Source organism: Rhinoderma darwinii, chromosome 5, assembly GCF_050947455.1.
Source record: "Rhinoderma darwinii isolate aRhiDar2 chromosome 5, aRhiDar2.hap1, whole genome shotgun sequence".
Lineage (NCBI taxonomy): Eukaryota > Metazoa > Chordata > Amphibia > Anura > Rhinodermatidae > Rhinoderma > Rhinoderma darwinii.
In genome coordinates this window covers 36346478-36365571 of record NC_134691.1, presented here as the reverse complement: position 1 = coordinate 36365571, position 19094 = coordinate 36346478, and the positions used below count along the sequence as shown (strand labels likewise).

The 19094-nt window shown below is 41.8% G+C and overlaps 1 protein-coding gene across 1 annotated transcript in view; it reads right to left on the bottom strand.

Annotated features, from left to right (window-relative positions):
- Positions 1–19094, bottom strand: part of EIF3E (eukaryotic translation initiation factor 3 subunit E) — a 56061-nt gene that overhangs the window by 25384 nt on the left and 11583 nt on the right. Inside the window, exons 4-5 of the mRNA XM_075825828.1 lie at positions 10705–10747; positions 10441–10545 (exon numbers count right to left, since the gene is read on the bottom strand). Coding sequence (XP_075681943.1) covers positions 10441–10545; positions 10705–10747 — 148 coding nt within the window. The remainder of the gene's footprint in view (positions 1–10440; positions 10546–10704; positions 10748–19094) is intronic.

The window sequence follows — 19094 nt, the reverse complement described above, 5'->3', positions numbered from 1 at the left end:
AAATTTCAAAAGCCTTTTTTTGAAGGTGCCAGTTCAGTTCTGAAGTGGATTTGAGGGGCCTATGTATTAGAAACCCCCATAAAACACCCCATTTTAAAAACTAGACCCCTCAAAGTATTCAAAACAGCATATAGAAAGTTTTTTAACCCTTCAGGCATTTCACAGGAATTAAAGCAAAGTGGAAATTAAATTTGCAAATTTCATTTTTTCTGCTGAATTTCAATTTTATTCAATTTTTTTTTAGTAACAGAGAAGGTTTTACCAGAGAAACACTACTAAATATGTATTGTCCAGATTCTGCAGTTTTTAGAAATGTCCCACATGTGGCCCTACTGCGCTCGTGGACTAAAACACAAGCCCTAGAAGCAAAGAAGCACCTAGTGCATTTTGAGGCCTCTTTTTTATTAGAATATATTTTAGGCAGCATGCCAGGTTTGAAGAGGCGTTGAGGTATCAAAACAATGGAAACCCACCAGAAGTGACCCCATTTTGGAAATTACACCCCTCAAGGAATTCATTTATGGTTTTTGTTATCATTTTGACAGCACAGTTTTTTCACAGCACCTATTTGAATTGGGCTGTGAAATGAAAAAAATGATTTTCCAATAAAATGTCATTTTTGATCAAATTTTCTTATTTTCACAGGGAACAACATACCCCATTTTGTTGCCCAATTTGTCCTTAGTGCGGCAATACCCCATTTGTGGTGATAAACTGCCGTTTGGGCCCATGGGAGGGCTCAGACGGAAAGGAGCGCTATGTGTTTGTTGGAGTCCAGATTTTGCTGGATTGGTTTTCGGGTGCCATGTTGCATTTGCAGAGCCCCAGAGGTATCAAAGCAATGGAAACCCACCAGAAGTGACCCCATTTTGGAAACTACACCCCTCAAGGAATTCATTTATGGTTTTTGTTATCATTTTGACCGCACAGTTTTTTCACAGCACCTATTTGAATTGGGCTGTGAAATGAAAAAAATGATATTTTTTCCAATAAGATGTCATTTTTGATCAAAATTTCTTATTTTCACAAGGAACAACATACCCCATTTTGTTGCCCAATTTGTCCTTAGTGCGGCAATACCCCATTTGTGGTGATAAACTGCCCTTTGGGCCCATGGGAGGGCTCAGAAGGAAAGGACCACCATTTGGCCTACTGGAGCTTTTCTGGTGCTAAGTCATGTGTGCAGAAGCCCCTGAGGTACCAGTACAGTTGAAACCCCCGAGAAGTGACCCCATTTTAAAAACTACACCCCTTAAGACATTCATCTAGAGGTGTAGTGAGCATTTTGACCCCACAGGTACTGTGTAAAAGATAATGCGCAGCAGATGGTGCAGTGTGAGATTTGCAATTTTATATATGTATATGCCATTTCAGTGTCCGATATAGTGTGCCCAGCATGCGCCACCGGAGATATACACCCCTTAAATTGTAATGTGGGTTCTCCTGGGTACGACAATACCCTACATGTGGCTGTTATCAGCTGCCTGGGCATACGGCAGGGCTCAGAAGGGAAAGATGAGGGGGGTAAGCTGTGCGGAGTGCATCAGGGTAAATTGAAAATCAAGGGATGTATGATACATTTTAAAACAATCTTTTATACAGAGCCCTGGTTTTTCGGGACACGTGTCACATTGGTATATTGTGTTCTTCCTTATCCCCCTCTTATAGCAGACTCTGCACCTCTTTTGACTCTTTCCCTTTCCACCGGTTTGGGGACCTTCTCCTGGAAAGTGTTGCCCTGGTACGATGCGCCCCCCCTTCCTGGTCCCTAAAGATTAGATCTTGAAATTCCAGGAAAGTTCCCCTCTGGCCTGCACATCGACGTAGCACATACGCATTGTACAAAGCCATCTGTATGATGTGCCCGGCCAGCTTCTTATACTACACCGCATGGCGCTGTAGGGCTTCAGGACTTGATTTGACAAGTCCATCCCTCCCATGTACCTATTGTAGTCCAGGATGCAGTCTGGTTTGGGGGTGGCCTTTCCTTCATATATCCTAAACCTGTAGGTATACCCTGATGCACTCTCACAGCTTATACATCTTCACGCCATACCTTGCCCTCTTACCTGGCAGGTACTGGCGGAATTGAACCCTCCCTTTAAAATGTACCAGGGACTCATCAATAGAAAAAACACTTCTCGGGGGTGTATGCTTGGGAAAACCGGGCACTGGAACGGTCTAATAGGGGTCTCCGTTTATACAAACGGTCAAAACTGGGGTCATCTCGGAGTGGGCACGGCTCATTATCAGTATAATGTAAGAAGCAAAGTATTGCCTCATTTATTTATTTTTTTAGGTTCCAGTTCAGTTCTGAAGTTGCTTTGAGGGGCCCATATATTAGAAACCCCTATCAAACACCCCATTTTAGAAACTAGACCCCTCAAAGTATTCACAACAGCATTTAGAAAGTTTATGAACCCTTTAGGTGTTTCACAGAAATTTAGAGCAAAGTAGAGGTGAAATTTACTCTTTTTATACCATTTTTTTTATAACACAAAAGGATTTATCAGAGAAACGCAACTCAATACTTATTGCCCAGATTCTTCAGTTTAGAGAAATATCCCACATGTTGCCCTCGGGCGGTAATGGACTGAAGCACCGGCCTCCGAAGCAAAGGAGCACCTAGCGGATTTTGAGCCCTCTTTTTTATTAGGCACCATGTCCGGTTTGAAGAGGTCTTGTGGTGCCAAAACATTGGAAACCCCCCAAAAGTGACCCCAATTTGGAAACTAGACCCCTTGAGGAATCCATTGTAGTTTTCTTGGGGTGCATGCGGCTTTTTGATCAGTTTTTATTCTATTTTTAGGTGGCGTGGTGACTAATAAACAGCAATTCTACTATTGTTTTTGTATACTTTTTTTTTACAGCGTTCACCGTGCGCTATAAATGACATATTAACTTTATTCTGCGGGGCGATACGATCACGGCGATACCAGATGTTTATAGTTTTTTTATGTCTTATGGCGTTTGCACAATAAAATACGTTTTGTAAACAATCATTCACTTTTTGTGTTACCTTATTCTAAGAGCCATAACGTTTTTATTTTTCAATCAATAAAGCCGTGCGAGGACTTATTTTTTGCGTAACGAACTGTATTTTCCATCAGTACCATTTTTAGGTACATGCGACTTTTTGATCTCTTTTTATTCCATTTTTTGGGAGGTGAAGTGACCAAACAATTGTGATTGTGGTACGGTTTATTATTATTTTCTTTTACGGCGTTCACCGTGCGGGATAAATAACAAAATAATTTTGTAGTTCAGGCCGTTACGGACGCGGCGATACCAATTATGTATAGTTTATTTGTTTGTTTATATATTTTTATTAATAATAAAGGCCTGATAAGGGAAAAAGTGGGACTTTTACTTTTATTACTTTTAAAACTTTTATTTTCTTATTTTTACACATCTTTTTTTAACTTTTTTTTTACTTTATTACTTTGTCCCACTAGGGGACATGAGGGCAGGAGGCCCTGATCGCTATTCTAATACACTGCACTACATGCGTAGTGCAGTGTATTAGAACTGTCAGCTACTCACTGACAGCAAGCATAGTGGGTCCTGACGTTGTCAGGACCCACTAGGCTTCCGTCTATGGCATAGCCGGACGCCATTGTTTGGTGTCCGGTTGCCATAGTCACCATCGCCGGCCGCTATCGCGTAGCAGGCCGGCGATGGCAGCTTAACCCCTAAAAAGCCGCGATCTCTATAGAACGCGGCTTTTAAGGGGTTAATCAGCGGGGACACAGCGATCGGTCCCCGCTGTAGGAGCTGTGACAGCTGCTGAACAAGACAGCAGCGTCACAGCTCCTGTATGTGTCGGGAGGACGGCCGAAACGGCCGTTACTCCCGAGACGTACTATTACGGCATGGAGCGCGAACGATACAGCTGCCATGACGTAATAGTACGTCAAGGAGCGGGAAGGGGTTAAAAAATAGAAAAATGGAAGAAATTTTGTAAAAATTACCATTTTTCCCTATTTTTAACGCAATATGTCACATATGTACACACATACTGTACAATTTTTTTTAATTAAATATATATTTCTATCTCTTTACTCTATTTTGGCAGCACTTTTGAAAAAATAAAATAAATTTTCAGCAATTTAGAGGACTTACAAATTGAATAATAATTTTATAAATTTTGAAGTACATTTTGTTTTCCGGCACCAAGCCAGGTTTTCAGAGGCTCATAGGTCTCAGAGTGATGGAAACCCCCACAAATGACCCCATTTAGAAAACTAGACCCCTTAAGGTATTTACCTAAGGGTATAGTAAGTATTTTGACCCCACAGTTTTTGCTAAATTTAATACATAGCAGGTGAAAAAAAAAAAATTTCACTTTTTCCATAAAAGTATCAGTTTGAAGACCAATTTCTTTGTAAAGCGACCATGAGAATGAAGAAACACACCACAAAATCTATCACCCTGTTTCTCCTGTTTTCAAAAATACCAACATTGTGGCCCTAATGCGCTGCCTGGACACACGGCAGGACCCAAAAGGAAGGGAGCACCCGGAGGCTTTCAGGACTCATATTTTGCTTGAAAATGTTTTAGGCCCCACTGTACATTTGGAGAGGCTTTGAGCTGCCAGAACGATAGAAACTCCCCATAAACGACCCCATTTCGAAAACTAGACCCCTTAAGGTATTTATCTAGGGGTATAGTTAGCATTTTGACCACACAGATTTTTCGCTAAATATATTGAAATTAGTCTGTAAGAATTAAAATGTACTTTTTTTCTGAAACATAGAAATTTTTATTATTTACAAGGAATAACGAAGAAAATGCACCCCAACATTTGTAAAGCAATGTCTCCCGATTACGACAATACCCCATATGTGGTAATAAACTGCTGTTTGGACCCACAACAGGGCTCAGAAGGGAAGGAGCGCCATTTGGATTTATGATTTTGCTGGAATGGTTTTCGGTGCCATGTCGCATTTGCAATGCACTGGAGGGACCAAAACAGTGGAAACCCACCAAAAGTGACCCCATTTTGGAAAAACCTTCAAGGAATTTTTCTAGGGGTATAGTGAGCATTTACACCCCACGGGTCTTTTGCAGAGTTTATTAGAATTAGGGCGCGAAAATTAATATCAAAATTTTTTCCACTAAAATGTTGAATTTTCTAATTTTCACAAGGGATAAAGGAGGAAAAAAACAAACATTTTTTTATAAAGCAATTTCTCCCGAGTACGGAAATACCCCACATGTTGTCATACGTTTTTTTCATTAGAAATGAATTAACCCTTTCAGGACTGATCCATTTTTTGCTTTCATATTTTAGATTTTCACTCCCCGCTTTCCAAGAGCCATAACTTTTTTATTTTTCCATCAATAGAGCTGTGCGATGACTTATTTGTTGCGGGACAATCTGTAGTTTTCATTGGTACCATTTTGGGGTACATGCGATTTTTTTTGATCACTTTTTATTAAATTTTTTTGCAATCCTGAGCAAAAAACAGGAATTCTGACACCGTACGCAATAAATGACATTTTTAATTTATTCTGCGGGTTGGTACGATTACGGCGATACCATATGTATATAGGTTTGGTCCTTTTTTTTAGCGTTTGCGCAATAAAATGATTTTATTTATAAAAAAAAAAATCTGTGTCACCATATTCTGAGAGCCATAATTTTTTAATTTTTTAGTCAAAAAAGCTGTGTAAGGGCTTGTTTTTTGCGGGACGGATAGAAGTTTTTATTGGTACTATTTTCGGGTACATGCGACTTTTTGATCACTTTTTATTCTTTATTTAGGGAGCGGTGGTGACCAAAAAAATTGCGATTCTGTCGTAGTTTTTTATTGATTTTTTTTGGGGTGTTCATCGTGCGGGAAAAATAACATTATAGTTTTATAGTTGGGTTCGTTACGAACGCGGTGATACCAAATATGTGTACTTTTTTAACGTGTTCATTTTTTTTCTATAATAAAAGTCTTATTATAGGAAAAAAAGCATTTAGTGTTTATAGAACTTATAACTTTTATTTTTACACTTTTTTGAAAACATTATTACTTTTTTTTACTTTTTTAACTTGTCCCACTAGGGGACACTTAGTCTTGCAGCTTTGATCGCTGCTAGAGTACATTACACTACACACGTAGTGTAATGTACTCTAACTGTCATTGTGACGTGACTTTCACACTGACAGGAAGCAGAGGAGGAACGGAAGGAGGTTGTTCCTCCGAGGCTTCCGTGCATGGCAACCCGGAGGTCATTATCTGACCTCCGATTGCCGTGACAAGCATCGGTAGCCCCCACGATCACTTCGTGGGGGCTGCTGATGTGCTTCAAACCACTTAAATGCGGCGACGGCAATCCGTCGCCGCACTTAAGGGGTTAACTGCCGAAATCAGCGGCGATGGTCCGCTGTCCGGCGAGACTGATGTCTCAGCTGTCGGGGACAACTGTCAGCGCGGATCTGTCACTCTGTGTTTACACAGAGTGACAGTTTGAAATGCGGACGAAAATGTACGTCCTGGTGCGGGAACTAGCAGCCGAACAGGACGTACATTTTCGTCCTTGGTCGTTAAGGGGTTAAGCAGATCTGTAATAGGGCGCACTTTAGGATTTCAATGCATAACTTGCATTATAACAAGACAGCCCTGCAGTCCTTAACGACACAAACTTATCTAGAGTTAGTCTTTTTTTTACCTGTTTAACAACCTTCACTCCAGATATTTTATTAGTGATGAGGTAGCTCAGGATATACAAAACGACATAAAATGAGAAGTGCAGGAAAACGTGGGACAATTAAGAAAAAATGTGAATTTACATGAAAAAGGTCTTGCTAAAAGAAGAAGGTCACTGCATCTATGAATGGGGGATTATACGGAGCAACCCGATTAAACCCCTGTCCACATTAGCAGGCAGTTTACGGGGCTTTTGCTGTATATTTTGGTGCTGGTTTCCTTTTTTTTAAGGCTAAGGTTCATGTGAGCTCTTTGGCCCGGCTCCATGTCATTACAGTTGGCTCGGCAGACTAACCTTTCAGGCGAGGATATGGTAGAATAGTTTCAATATCTGGATTTTTACAGGGGTTACCTGAAGTTTCCATTTGCTGGGGGAATGGCACATTCAGTCGCTGGCCAGCAACAATAAATGGACTGTGCTGAGCCTCCAACAAGACATTAAATCTTCATTCTCAAAATTCACTCCCAGCATTAACAAATGATATGAATAAGCAGATCTTTTCAGGGGCTTGTAATGAAACCGCGGCTCTGGTTTTATTAACCTCATTTAAGCTGTTTACATTTCCCAAGTAAATGACTCTTACGCTCTTAAATCCGTAGTAATATTCCAGAAGAGGCAGATGGAAGTGGCTGATAAGAGGAGGCCGGGCCGCCGCGGGACATTACTGACGATTACCTTCAATTTGCCAGTCTGCTTTTCTACATTTGAATTTTCTGCTGGAGATTTAGATTACAATCGCTGATGTCGTCCACCTGTTCTACACAGAACTTCCCCCGTACTCCGAGAGCGGCCGCCGCCGGAAACCCAGGGTAAAGTCTTATGCACACTTCGTTGATCAGTATTTTGCATCCGTTTTTGTGTGGCTTTTTTTTACGCTAAAAATCAGGATTAAAGGGGTTTTCCCATCAGAGACATTTGTGACATATCCACAGGATATGTCAAATGTCAGATAGGTGCGGGTCCTACACATATCTCTAGAACGGGGCCCCCTAAACCCCGCTGTGTTGCAGCAGAAGCAGGCGAATTCTGACCAGGACTTAGGAAACAGCGCAGCTCGCCGAGATATGCGGTTTCCATAAGTTTCATAGAACTGAATGGTAGTGTATCTTGCATGCTACGCTGTTTTCGTAACTCTAGACCATATAGCCAGGAAGTGGCCGTGAGGCAGAAAAAGGTAGAACAGGGTTTAGGGGCCCCCCGTTTTAGAGATAGGCGCGGGTCCCAGAGGTGGGACCCGCATCTATCTGACATGTATGTCATATCTTGTGGATAGGTCATAAATGACTGATGGGAAAACCCCTTTAAATATTTCCAATATATTTTTTCTGTGTTTAGGATCCACTCCCGATATTGGCACACCACCCCTCTCCTCCGTAACCCCCACACAGTGAGAAGCAGCTTGAATGGAGCAAAGGGCAAGACTGCGCCCTTGTCTATGGGACTGACAGAAAAAGCTGTATAGATGGAACTGAACCGCGCACGCTCATCCTCCGTTTTACTTAAAAGTTTTCCTCACTGCGGTCTTGCAGTAAAGAAGAACAAAAGGGGCAAGTCCTGTGGATAGGTGATAAATGCGAATTCTGGGAATACTTTAACATTGACATCTCTACATCACACCTTGGGATCCATCACCAGCGCAATTGCAAACTAGTCTGAAAGGAGCACATACTAAATACCTCTCAGGTGTCCGAAAAAGTGAGCCTGAACCTCTACCAGACCCCTAAAAAGCATGGTCCATCTCTGCCTGCATGGCTGGGAGGGTTCCCAATTTTGGAGGGAAGGGGCGGAGACACGTGGATGGTTAAATTGAAACTTGGTAATATATATGAAATATATCTGAAAATAACAAAATTGACTTAAAAAAAAACCAAACCTAAAGCTTCAATACAAGGTTCCCATTAACCCTTACATGTCTGTAATGCCCAGCGTCCATATGTCTGGTAAAAACCCAGGATATTTATTACCAAAATATAAATGACTGAGGTCACGGACATGACACCGTCCAGTTTCACCTTACTATGTACACCAGGAGTCTAAAAGAAACCATCTGCTCAACTACAGCTGAAAAACTAGCTGGACTTGTCCAATATATCCACGTACAAGTGTGGAGATCGGAAAAACCAACACCGGACAGAAATCACATTCATCAAACTAGGCCAGTAACTTAATATAGCTAAATTATAGTCTGAACACCAGAAGTAGAGCGATATACGTTGTATAGCCAAAAGTATGTGGACACCTGACCAACACACCTTTATGAGCTTAATGGACATCCCATTCCAAAACTATGGGTGGGAATATGGAGTTGGGCCCTTTTTGCAACTATCCTTTATGGGAAGAATTTGCACAAGATTTTGGCGTGTGTCTAAGAATTTGTGCCCATTCAGCCAGAAGAGCATATGTGAGGTCGGACACGGATGAAGAGCATATGTGAGGTCGGACACGGATGAAGAGCATATGTGAGGTCGGACACGGATGAAGAGCATATGTGAGGTCGGACACGGATGCTGGAGGAGCGGGCCTGACTGACAGTCTCTATTCTAGTTCACCCCAAAGGTGTTGGATGGGGTTGGGGTCAGTTCCTCTAAACTAAACTCACCCCACACCATGTCTTTATGGAGATGACTTTGTGCACTGGGGCACAGTCATGCTGGAACAGGAAAGATCCTTTTCCAAAGTGTTCCCACAAAGTTGTAAGTTACAATTGTGTAAAATGTCTTTGTATGGCGAAAACAGATTTCACCATGGGACCGCCAGATAGTGAGCCATGAATCATCGCTCCAGCGACCACGTTTCCACTGCCGGCGTGCTTTACTCCACTCCAGTCAACGCTTGGCATTGTGCATGTGATGTAAGGCTTGTGTGCAGCGACCATGGAAACCCAAGCCATGAAGCGCCCGATGCCCAGTTCTTGTGCCGATGTCACTTCCAGAGGCAGATTAGAACTCTTTATGCGCCCTGTGCAGAAAATCACTGAGCTCTCCAGTACAACTCCTACTACTACCACCAATGTTGGTCTATAGAGACTGCGTGGCTGTGTGCTTGATTTTATGCACCGGTTTGCAATAGGTGCAACAAACACCGAATTGAATACTTTTGGCCATATAGTAAAGAAATTCAAATTAAGACTCCCTTAATTTGTAATGGATATCTAGAATACCAAAGTTGAATTCCTTGAAGACCTATGCAGTTTCCATTTTTGATAACTGCGAGCTACAAAAAAAAATATAAAAAAAAATTATCTGCCGTCCTACAACCAAGAGAACATTTAAAATACAACAATGTCTCAGGGGATCATTCATTTATTCATCACTTGAACAGAGGTCGCCTGTCGGAGCAGAGCGGAGAGGACTGAAGAGTGGACTGCGAAGACCCTCTGCATTATAGTCTATGGGAAACAGATCGCGCTCTGCTGTCCCTATATCTCCCATACAATGTGATACAGAGCGCAGGAGCGGACAACTCTCCAGTCTACGGTCTGATTGGATGTGTAAAGGGGGGACGGGGGACATACGTTCTAGTGATAATGGAAGGGTCCAGCAGTCCTCGTCCCCCAATCAGTCATTTATTGCATATTCTAGATTTAGGATACCCTTTTAATAGTCTGTAATACAGAACTGGCAACATTGGAGACTCAACCCAAATATTCACTGTAATAAATTATACACAATCCGAAGAACCAGCGACTGCTGAATGTAAGGTCAATACAAAAACCTCCAAAAATACATGAAGACTCACCAGCACCCTGAAGAAGTACAAGTACTCCGCTGCTCCCGAGTAGTTACCACACTCATACTGGAACTTGGCGTATCTGTATAGCGTGTCCAGGTACTCCTGTCTGAACTGGAAGGAAAATACGGAATTATTTTACTGGACGTCAATGATTACTTTAAATAAAAAGAAAGAAAAATAATGATAATGAAAAAAAAAACAAAACACGAAAAACAAAACTGATACACTTGCTGTAATTGGTTCAGCAATATGCAAAGATGAATTCCTTACCCCGTGTTTTTCAGCAAGGTGATCAAAAAGCATCCTCCCGTCCCTGTCAGAAAAAACAAAAAACATGGCCGTGTAGTCAGGCACAGAAGTCACTTTCAGGAAAAAGTGGTCATACAAGTCCCTCATCTGGTAACCACCAAAAGAGCTCAACGTTGTGCAAAGATTTTTGGATGTGAAATTCTGAGAAGGTTCTGAGGATAGGTAGATTGGTAATGTATGCATACATTTCCAGGAGGTGTAACAGAGGAACAGCACAACACACATTCCTCAGAAAATTCATTCTGGAGCAGTTTTTTTTTTAGTATTTACTAAAACTGACATGTCAGGGGAGCTACCGGGTCTCTTAGGCTGGGTTTACATGGAGTTTTTTTGCACGTTCTCTATTCTCTGCCTGCACCCCGACTTTCGCCATTGAGCGCCGCAGGCAAAAAACGCCCATTTTAGGCCCGAATGACAAAGCTATTTTATTCGTTTTTCTATAATCGCATTCAAAGACCTATAACTTTTTTATTTTTTCGTCTACATAGCTGTATGAGGACTTGTTTTTTGCGGGATTAGTTGTACTTTTTAATAGCACCATTTTAGGGTACATAATTTTTTTATTAACTTTTAACTTTTTTGGGGGGGGGGGGGATAATTAAAAAAAACTGATATTCCACCATTGTTCTATGCGTTTTTAAATTGACGCAGTTCACTATGCGACGTAAATAACATGTTACCTTTATTCTAAGGGTCGGTACGATTACGGCGATACCACATATGTAGAGGTTTTTTATGTTTTACGACTTTTGCACAATAAAAACACTTTTGAACTAAAATTATTTGTTTTTGCATCGTTACTTTCAAAGAGCCGTAACTTTTATTTTTCATCAATGTAGTGATTTTTTTGGGCTTGTTTTCTGCGGGACGAGACGTAGTTTTGATTGGTACTGTTTTGGGGTACATGGGACTTATTGATTCATTTTTATTATGACTTTTTTGGGGGGTAATGGAAAAAAATTACAATTTCGCAATTGTTTTTTGCGTTTTTTTTTTACGGTGTTCACCTTGCGGTTTAAATTACATATTAACTTTATTAATGGAGTCATTACGGTCGCGGCGATACCACATATGTGTACTTTTATTGATTTTTTTACACTTTTACTAAATAAAACCACTTTTTATGGGAAATGGTTTTATTTATTTTTTTACTGTAATTTGTATTAATAATCTTTATTTCACATTTATTATTTATTGCACTAGTCCCACTAGGGGACTTTACTGTGTGATCTTCAGATCGCTGCTATAATGCTTTTGTATACTTCGTATACCAGAGCATTATTGCCTGTCAGTGTAAATCTGACAGGCAATCTGTTAGGACGTGCCTCCGGCGTGTCCTAACAGGCATATCTCCAGGGCAGACCTGGGGGGCTTTCATCAAGCCCCCGGCTGCCATGAGAACCCATCGGAGACCCGCGATTGCATTCGCGGGCCGCTGATGGGTGACAGAGGGAGCTCACTCCCTCTGTAAACAAGTTAAATGCCGCGGTCGCTATTGACGGCAGCATTTAACAGGTTAAACGGCTGCGATCGAAGTAAACTTCGATCGCGGGCGTTGGAGCAGGAGCTCAGCGGTCATCAGACAGCAGAGCAGTGGCTCCTGCCTGCACGGGACACCCGTGCAGGACTTAGACTAGGCTCACGTGAAAAGGCGTCAGCCTAGCCTAAGGCCCCTTAGTGACCAACGTGAAAAGTATTGGTGGTCACTAAGGGGTTAATACGCTTCTTCTGCCTCCCATTGATGTCAAACGGAGGTCAGAAGCGTAAACGCCCAAAGATAGGGCATGTCCCTTTTTCCCGCGAGATGGTTTTTCCGCTCACGGGAAAAAAAAACGCCTCCGCCTCCCATTGAAATCAATAGGAGGAGTTTGTCAGTTTTTGGCCGCAGTTTCCGCGTTAAAAAAAAAGTGTAAAAAAACTGAGTCTGAACTGGCCCTTAGACTGGATTCACACACAGCGTTGTTGGCTGTTTTTTTTTTATAGAGCAGCCAGATGTTACATTAACCTTTATAGTAAAATATAAACTGCACTACAAATGACGAAGCTTTGGTTTGTGGCGTTTTTGTGGTGATTCGTGTTTTTCCCATAGGCTTCTCCATAGGACTACAGAAACGCCAGGGTTTTTTTTTTCAACACTTTGGGTATGTTCACACACACTATTTACGGACGTAATTTGGGCGTTTTAGCCCCGAATTACGTCCGAAAATGCGCCTCAATAGCGTTGGCAAACATCTGCCCATTCATTAGAATGGGTCTTACGATGTTCTGTTCAGACGGTCATTTTTTTTACGCCCCGCTGTCAAAAGGCGGGGCGTAAAAAAGACGCCCGCGTCAAAGAAGTGTCATGTCACTTCTTCAGACGTAAATGGAGGCGGTTTCCATGGACTCCATGGAAAACCAGCTCCAGTTACGTCCGTAATGGACGCGGCGTTCAAGCGCCTGCACATGCCGTTACGGCTGAAATAACGGGGCTGTTTTCTCCTGAAAACAGCCCTGTAATTTCGGCCGTTACGGACGCTGCCGTGTGAACATACCCTGAGGGCGATTCTCGATTGGAATCCCGATTTTCTTATATTTAGAAATATTTTATATTTCTTATATTTTAAATAAACAAACAGTAATACCAAAAGATAATTTAATAATAAATAATAATTTCATATTTTCTTTATATAAGTTTTGAACATATATTACTATTATAATTGTTTGTAACTTCACAATTTTTAACCTCTGCAAATACTTTATCAGAAACACAGTTAGAAAAACATCTAATTGATTATAACTTGTGTTCCCCGACAGAGAACAGGTTAACAGAATCTATAGTCAATGATGCGCTGCGTGCACTACCATCCCCCTCTGCCCGTCACCACCTCAGCCGGGCTCTGATATTGCAGGTGAGAGCAGTGTAAATTGCAGCAGGGCCGGGCAGATAACGCCACTCTGGGGTGAGATTACATTATAGTGTCTGAGAAGGACCCTGTGCAGAACCGGCCCCAAGATGGGGTTTTAAATTAATGACATGAGGGCCGGATTCACACGACCGTCATTGGACCATAAAAAACGGTCTGATCACGGTACACGTGGACGGGACTCCTGGCAGCATAGACATTTAGGCTGCAGTCACACGACCGTGGGAAAAAGAAAAAAAACGGATGGATTGTCAGTTTTTCATGTCCATTTTGCATCAGTGTCTCCAAGTTTTCATCCATTTTTTTTGTCCCAATCCCCTGAGCCGCAAAGTCCCTGTAGATATTGCCCACATGGTGCCACAGTGGCCACACATAGTGCCATTGCCCACACAGTGCCACCCAATATAGTGCCACAGTGCCCACATATAGTGCGACACCCCCTTGCAGATAGCACCCCACCCTCATGTACATCGCAGCACACCTCCCTTGCAGATAGCACCCCATGTAGATCGCATGGGGGTGGGGGTGGTGCGATCTACATGGGGGGGGAATGCGATCGTCACTAAAGAATTGATTCAATGATTCTATTAAAAAACTGAATTGTGAGAATCGTTACATAGTTACATAGTTACATAGTTACATAGTTACATAGTTACATAGTTACATAGTTACATAGTTAGTACGGCTGAAAAAAGACACATGTCCATCAAGTTCAACCCAGGGATGGGAAAAGGGAAGGAAAAATTTCTACACATAGAAGCTAATACTTTTTTGTTCTAGGAAATTATCTAACCCTTTTTTGCAGCATCTACTGTCCCTGCTGTGACGGCTCCTGCGGTGACTATTCCATAGATTCACAGTTCTCACAGTAAAGAAGACTTGTCGCCTCTGCAGGTTGAACCTTTTTTTCTCCAGACGGAGGGAGTGCCCCCTTGTTTTTTAAGGGGGTTTTACATTGAACATTATTTCACCATATTTTTTGTATGTGCCATTCATATATTTATATAAGTTAATCATGTCCCCCCTTAGTCGTCCTTTTTCAAGGCTAAATAGGTTTAATTCTTTTAATCTTTCCTTATAACGTAGATTCTCCATGCCCCTTATTAGCTTCGTTGCTCTTCTTTGTATTTTTCATACTTTCTATGAACTGGAGCCCAGAACTGAACTGCATATTCTAGATGAGGCCTCACTAATGCTTTGTAAAGTGGCAATATTACATCCCTGTCCCGCGAGTCCATGCCTCTTTTAATACACGACAATATCTTGCTGGCCTTTGAAGCAGCTGATTGACACTGCATGCTGTTATTGAGTTTATGATCTACAAGTACACCCAGATCCTTCTCAACAAGTGACTCCCCCAGTGTAGCTCTCCCTACCCTAGGACATATGATGCATGCAGGTTGTTCGTACCCAGGTGCATAACTTTACATTTATCTACATTAAACTTCATCTGCCAAGTGGACGCCCAAACACTTAGTTTGTTTAAATCTGCCTGCAATTCATGAACATCTTCCATAGACTGAACTATATTACATAGCTTGGTGTCATCTGCAAAAATAGAAATAGTGCTATTAATCCCATCCTCTATATCATTAATAAATAAGTTGAATAATAGTGGTCCCAGCACTGAACCCTGGGGTACACCACTTATAACCGGTGACCATTCAGAGTAGGAATCATTGACCACAACTCTCTGGATACGGTCCTTGAGCCAATTCTCAATCCAATTACAAACTATATTTTCTAAACCTATAGTCCTTAATTTACCCATTAGGCGTCTATAAGGGACAGTGTCAAATGCCTTTGCAAAGTCCAAAAACACTAAATCCACAGCGACCCCTCTGTCTAGGCTTCTTCTCACCTCTTCATAAAAACAGATTAGGTTAGTTTGACAACTTCTGTCCTTAGTAAAACCGTGCTGGCTGTCACTTATAATGCTATTTATTGTCACATAATCCTGTATATAGTCCCTCAATAGTCCCTCAAACATTTTCCCCACAATGGATGTTAAGCTTACTGGTCTATAATTACCCGGCGAAGACCTAGAGCACTTTTTGAAAATAGGCACCACATTTGCCCTGCGCCAGTCCCTTGGCACTATACCAGTCACTAGAGACTCTCTAAATATTATGAAAAGGGGGACAGAAATAATTGAACTAAGCTCTTTAAGAACTCTAGGGTGTAACCCATCTGGTCCCGGGGCCTTGTGTACATTTATTTTATTTAATTTAGCTTGGACCATCTCTACATTCATCCAATTCAGTATATCAACTGATATATTAACAGCACTGGCACCGGCTACATCAGCTGCTCCTTCTTCAGTTGTATATACAGAGCTAAAGATCCCATTTAGTAACTCTGCCTTCTCTTGATCCCCTGTGCCCAACTCCACATTACCATTATATAGGGGTCCGACATGTTCAGACCGTGGCTTTTTAGCATTTATATACTTGAAGAATTTTTTAGGATTTGTTTTACCATTCTTGGCCACCTGCCTTTCATTTTGTATTTTTGCTAATTTTATTACATTTTTACAGATTTTATTAAGCTCTTTATATTTTACAAAGGCTACAGCTGTACCCTCAGATTTGTACTTTTTAAATGCCCTTTTTTTGTCATGTATTGCCCCTTTCACAGAAGGTGTAAGCCATGTGGGATTTAATTTGAGTCGTTTATACTTGTTACCTATAGGAATAAATTTTGCACTATAAGTAGATTTGAAAATCTCCCATTTATCATTTGGCCCATTATTTGACATTAGTTCTTCCCAGTCCATATCCTGAATTGCAGCCCTCATCCTGGGGAAATTGGCCTTCTTAAAATTAAGTGTTTTTGCCCTCCCAGCCTGTGTTTGTTTTTTACAGTATAGGTAAAATATAACTATATTATGATCACTGTTACCGAGGTTTTCACGAACATTAACGTTCCCAACAAGATCTGCATTATTAGAAATGACCAGATCCAACAGAGCTTCACCACTAGTCGGGTCTTCCACAAACTGGCCCATAAAATTTTCCTGCAACAGGTTGAGGAAATGTCTCCCCTTTGCAGTTGAAGCCGAACCATGACGCCAATTAATATCCCGATAATTAAAATCTCCCATTATCACTACAGTACCCGCCTGTGCAGCCCGCTCCATCTGTTTATATAGCTGACCTTCCATCTCCTCAGTTATATTGGGGGGTCTATAGATTACACCAAAAGTAATTTTTTCAGTGTTTACCTCCCTTTCTAGTTCCACCCACAAGGTTTCAACCTCCTCACAGTATTCACCCACTATTGTCTCTTTCACACTCGCCTTCATATCACTTCTCACATACAGACATACACCACTGCCTTCATATCACTTCTCACATACAGACATAAACCACCGCCTTTCCTATTTGTCCTGTCTTTCCGAAACAGTGTAAAACCCTGTAGATTTACAGCCCAGTCATGTGAAGAGTCCAGCCATGTTTCAGCAACACCAACTATATCTATATTTTCTTCCAGTATCAAGGCCTCCAGCTCCCCCATTTTGCTTGCTAGACTTCTGGCATTTGTGAACATACACTTTAACTTGCCTGTCAGTTTTTCACTTTTATTATCAGAAATGTGATTTGACATTATTTGGGCCTTTTTATTTACACTGATGTTTTGTAACGAAAGGATCTCCTTATCTTGTTGTCTAGTCCTCTCCCCACATTCTGTTTCTCCCCCCACCAATATAGTCTGACCCCTCTCTAACCTGGCTACCCCTTTTTTTTCTACATTGACCTCCCTCCTCAGCCCTAGTTTAAATACTCCTTGAGGGTGAATTACTTCGATCACACAGCCCTCCCACATGTATTAAAAGGTGCAATTTACTGACGTATGCGGTGACCGATTTAGGACAGCATGCTCCCTATATCAAATCTGTCACTACATACGCCACTTTTTCTATGTTATGGCCTGTGTGGAGTCGCGATGCAACTCTGTTACTGGCGACTTTTTAAAAGAAATCCTGGCCATGCAGTAAATCGTGCCCACAAACCTTTACAACTGTAGGTGTATGGCACAAATAGCTTTTAAGTTCTAGTCAACTTATTAAAATGTCACACTGAAGACAAAACACCATATTGAAGAAAAATGCGCGCACAAAAAAAAAAATGCAAATACATTGATAAGACTCTGTTCACATCTGTTTTGGAAGCTCCATCGCTTTTGACGAAAAAAACAGCGCTGCATACAGATCTATTTTTTTCCTTCAAAACGACGCACATCTACTTGGCGGAATGCGACAAAACCAATTGGTGTCAGTCGGGCATCACTGGTGTTCATCCTGCGACGGATCCTTCACAGCGCATTTGTACACAGCCTGAATGTGGGCCATGGTCTCAACGGAAGAAACAATAAGGGTATGTTCACACGGCAGCGTCCGTAACGGCTGAAATTACGGGGATGTTTTCAGGAGAAAACATCCCCGTAATTTCAGCCGTAACGGCATGTGCAGGCGCTTGCATGCCGCGTCCATTACGGACGTAATTGGCGCTGCTTTTCATTGGAGTCAATCAATAACGGCTCCAAATACGCCCCAAGAAGTGACAGGTCACTTCTTTGGCGCGGGCGTCTATTTACGCGCCGTCATTTGATTGCGGCGCGTAAATATACGCCTCGTGTGAACAGACAAACGTCAGCCCATTGCTTTCAATGGGCAGATGTTTGTCAACGCTATCGAGGCGCATTTTTCGGACGTAATTCGGGGCAAAAACGCCCGAATTACGTCCGTAATTAGTGTGTGTGAACATACCCTTACAGAGCTGCAGATGCCAAGAATCATCACTGGCCCTAAATGACAGAGGAGTCTAAGCTATTGTGGACCATCTGAGTCCATGTCGAAGCCACTAGAAGAAATCGACTTGAAATAGTGGTTCAAAAACTTCAACCACTCTTAGGGTTTTATTCACACAGTGCGGACAAATCAGGTTTCTTTTGTTGCGATTTTTGCAAATTTGTAACGGTTTTGCAAAATTCAAGTGGGACAAAATTCTACGACAGTACGACATATGCTAAATGCCAAGTTCTAATAACACAACTTTATTTGCGGTAACACCCTGCGGACAGCTGGACGGCTTTTGTCTGGTCACATGGTCTCCATCACCTTCTCAGAACCAGGAGTCCAGAGCCAACTTGTGAATTCCTTTCGGTCTATTCACCTGGGATTTCCCGCCATCCCTAATTAACTTTAGTGCTCACTAAAAGCCTACAATCTCATTAGCAAACTTTACAAGGTAAAAATCCAGCAGCTCTTACGGTTCTCAAGGAGCGTTAGATGCCTCGGAGCAGAGCGGGATGACTTGCATTTTATAATACATTGCAGTGACATCACTTTACAGTCATTAAGTCTCAGCGTTAAACCTCCAGTACACGATAGTGCAGCCATAGTAGCACGGAGAGTCGACCTCCACTACGAAGACATCCCCAGAA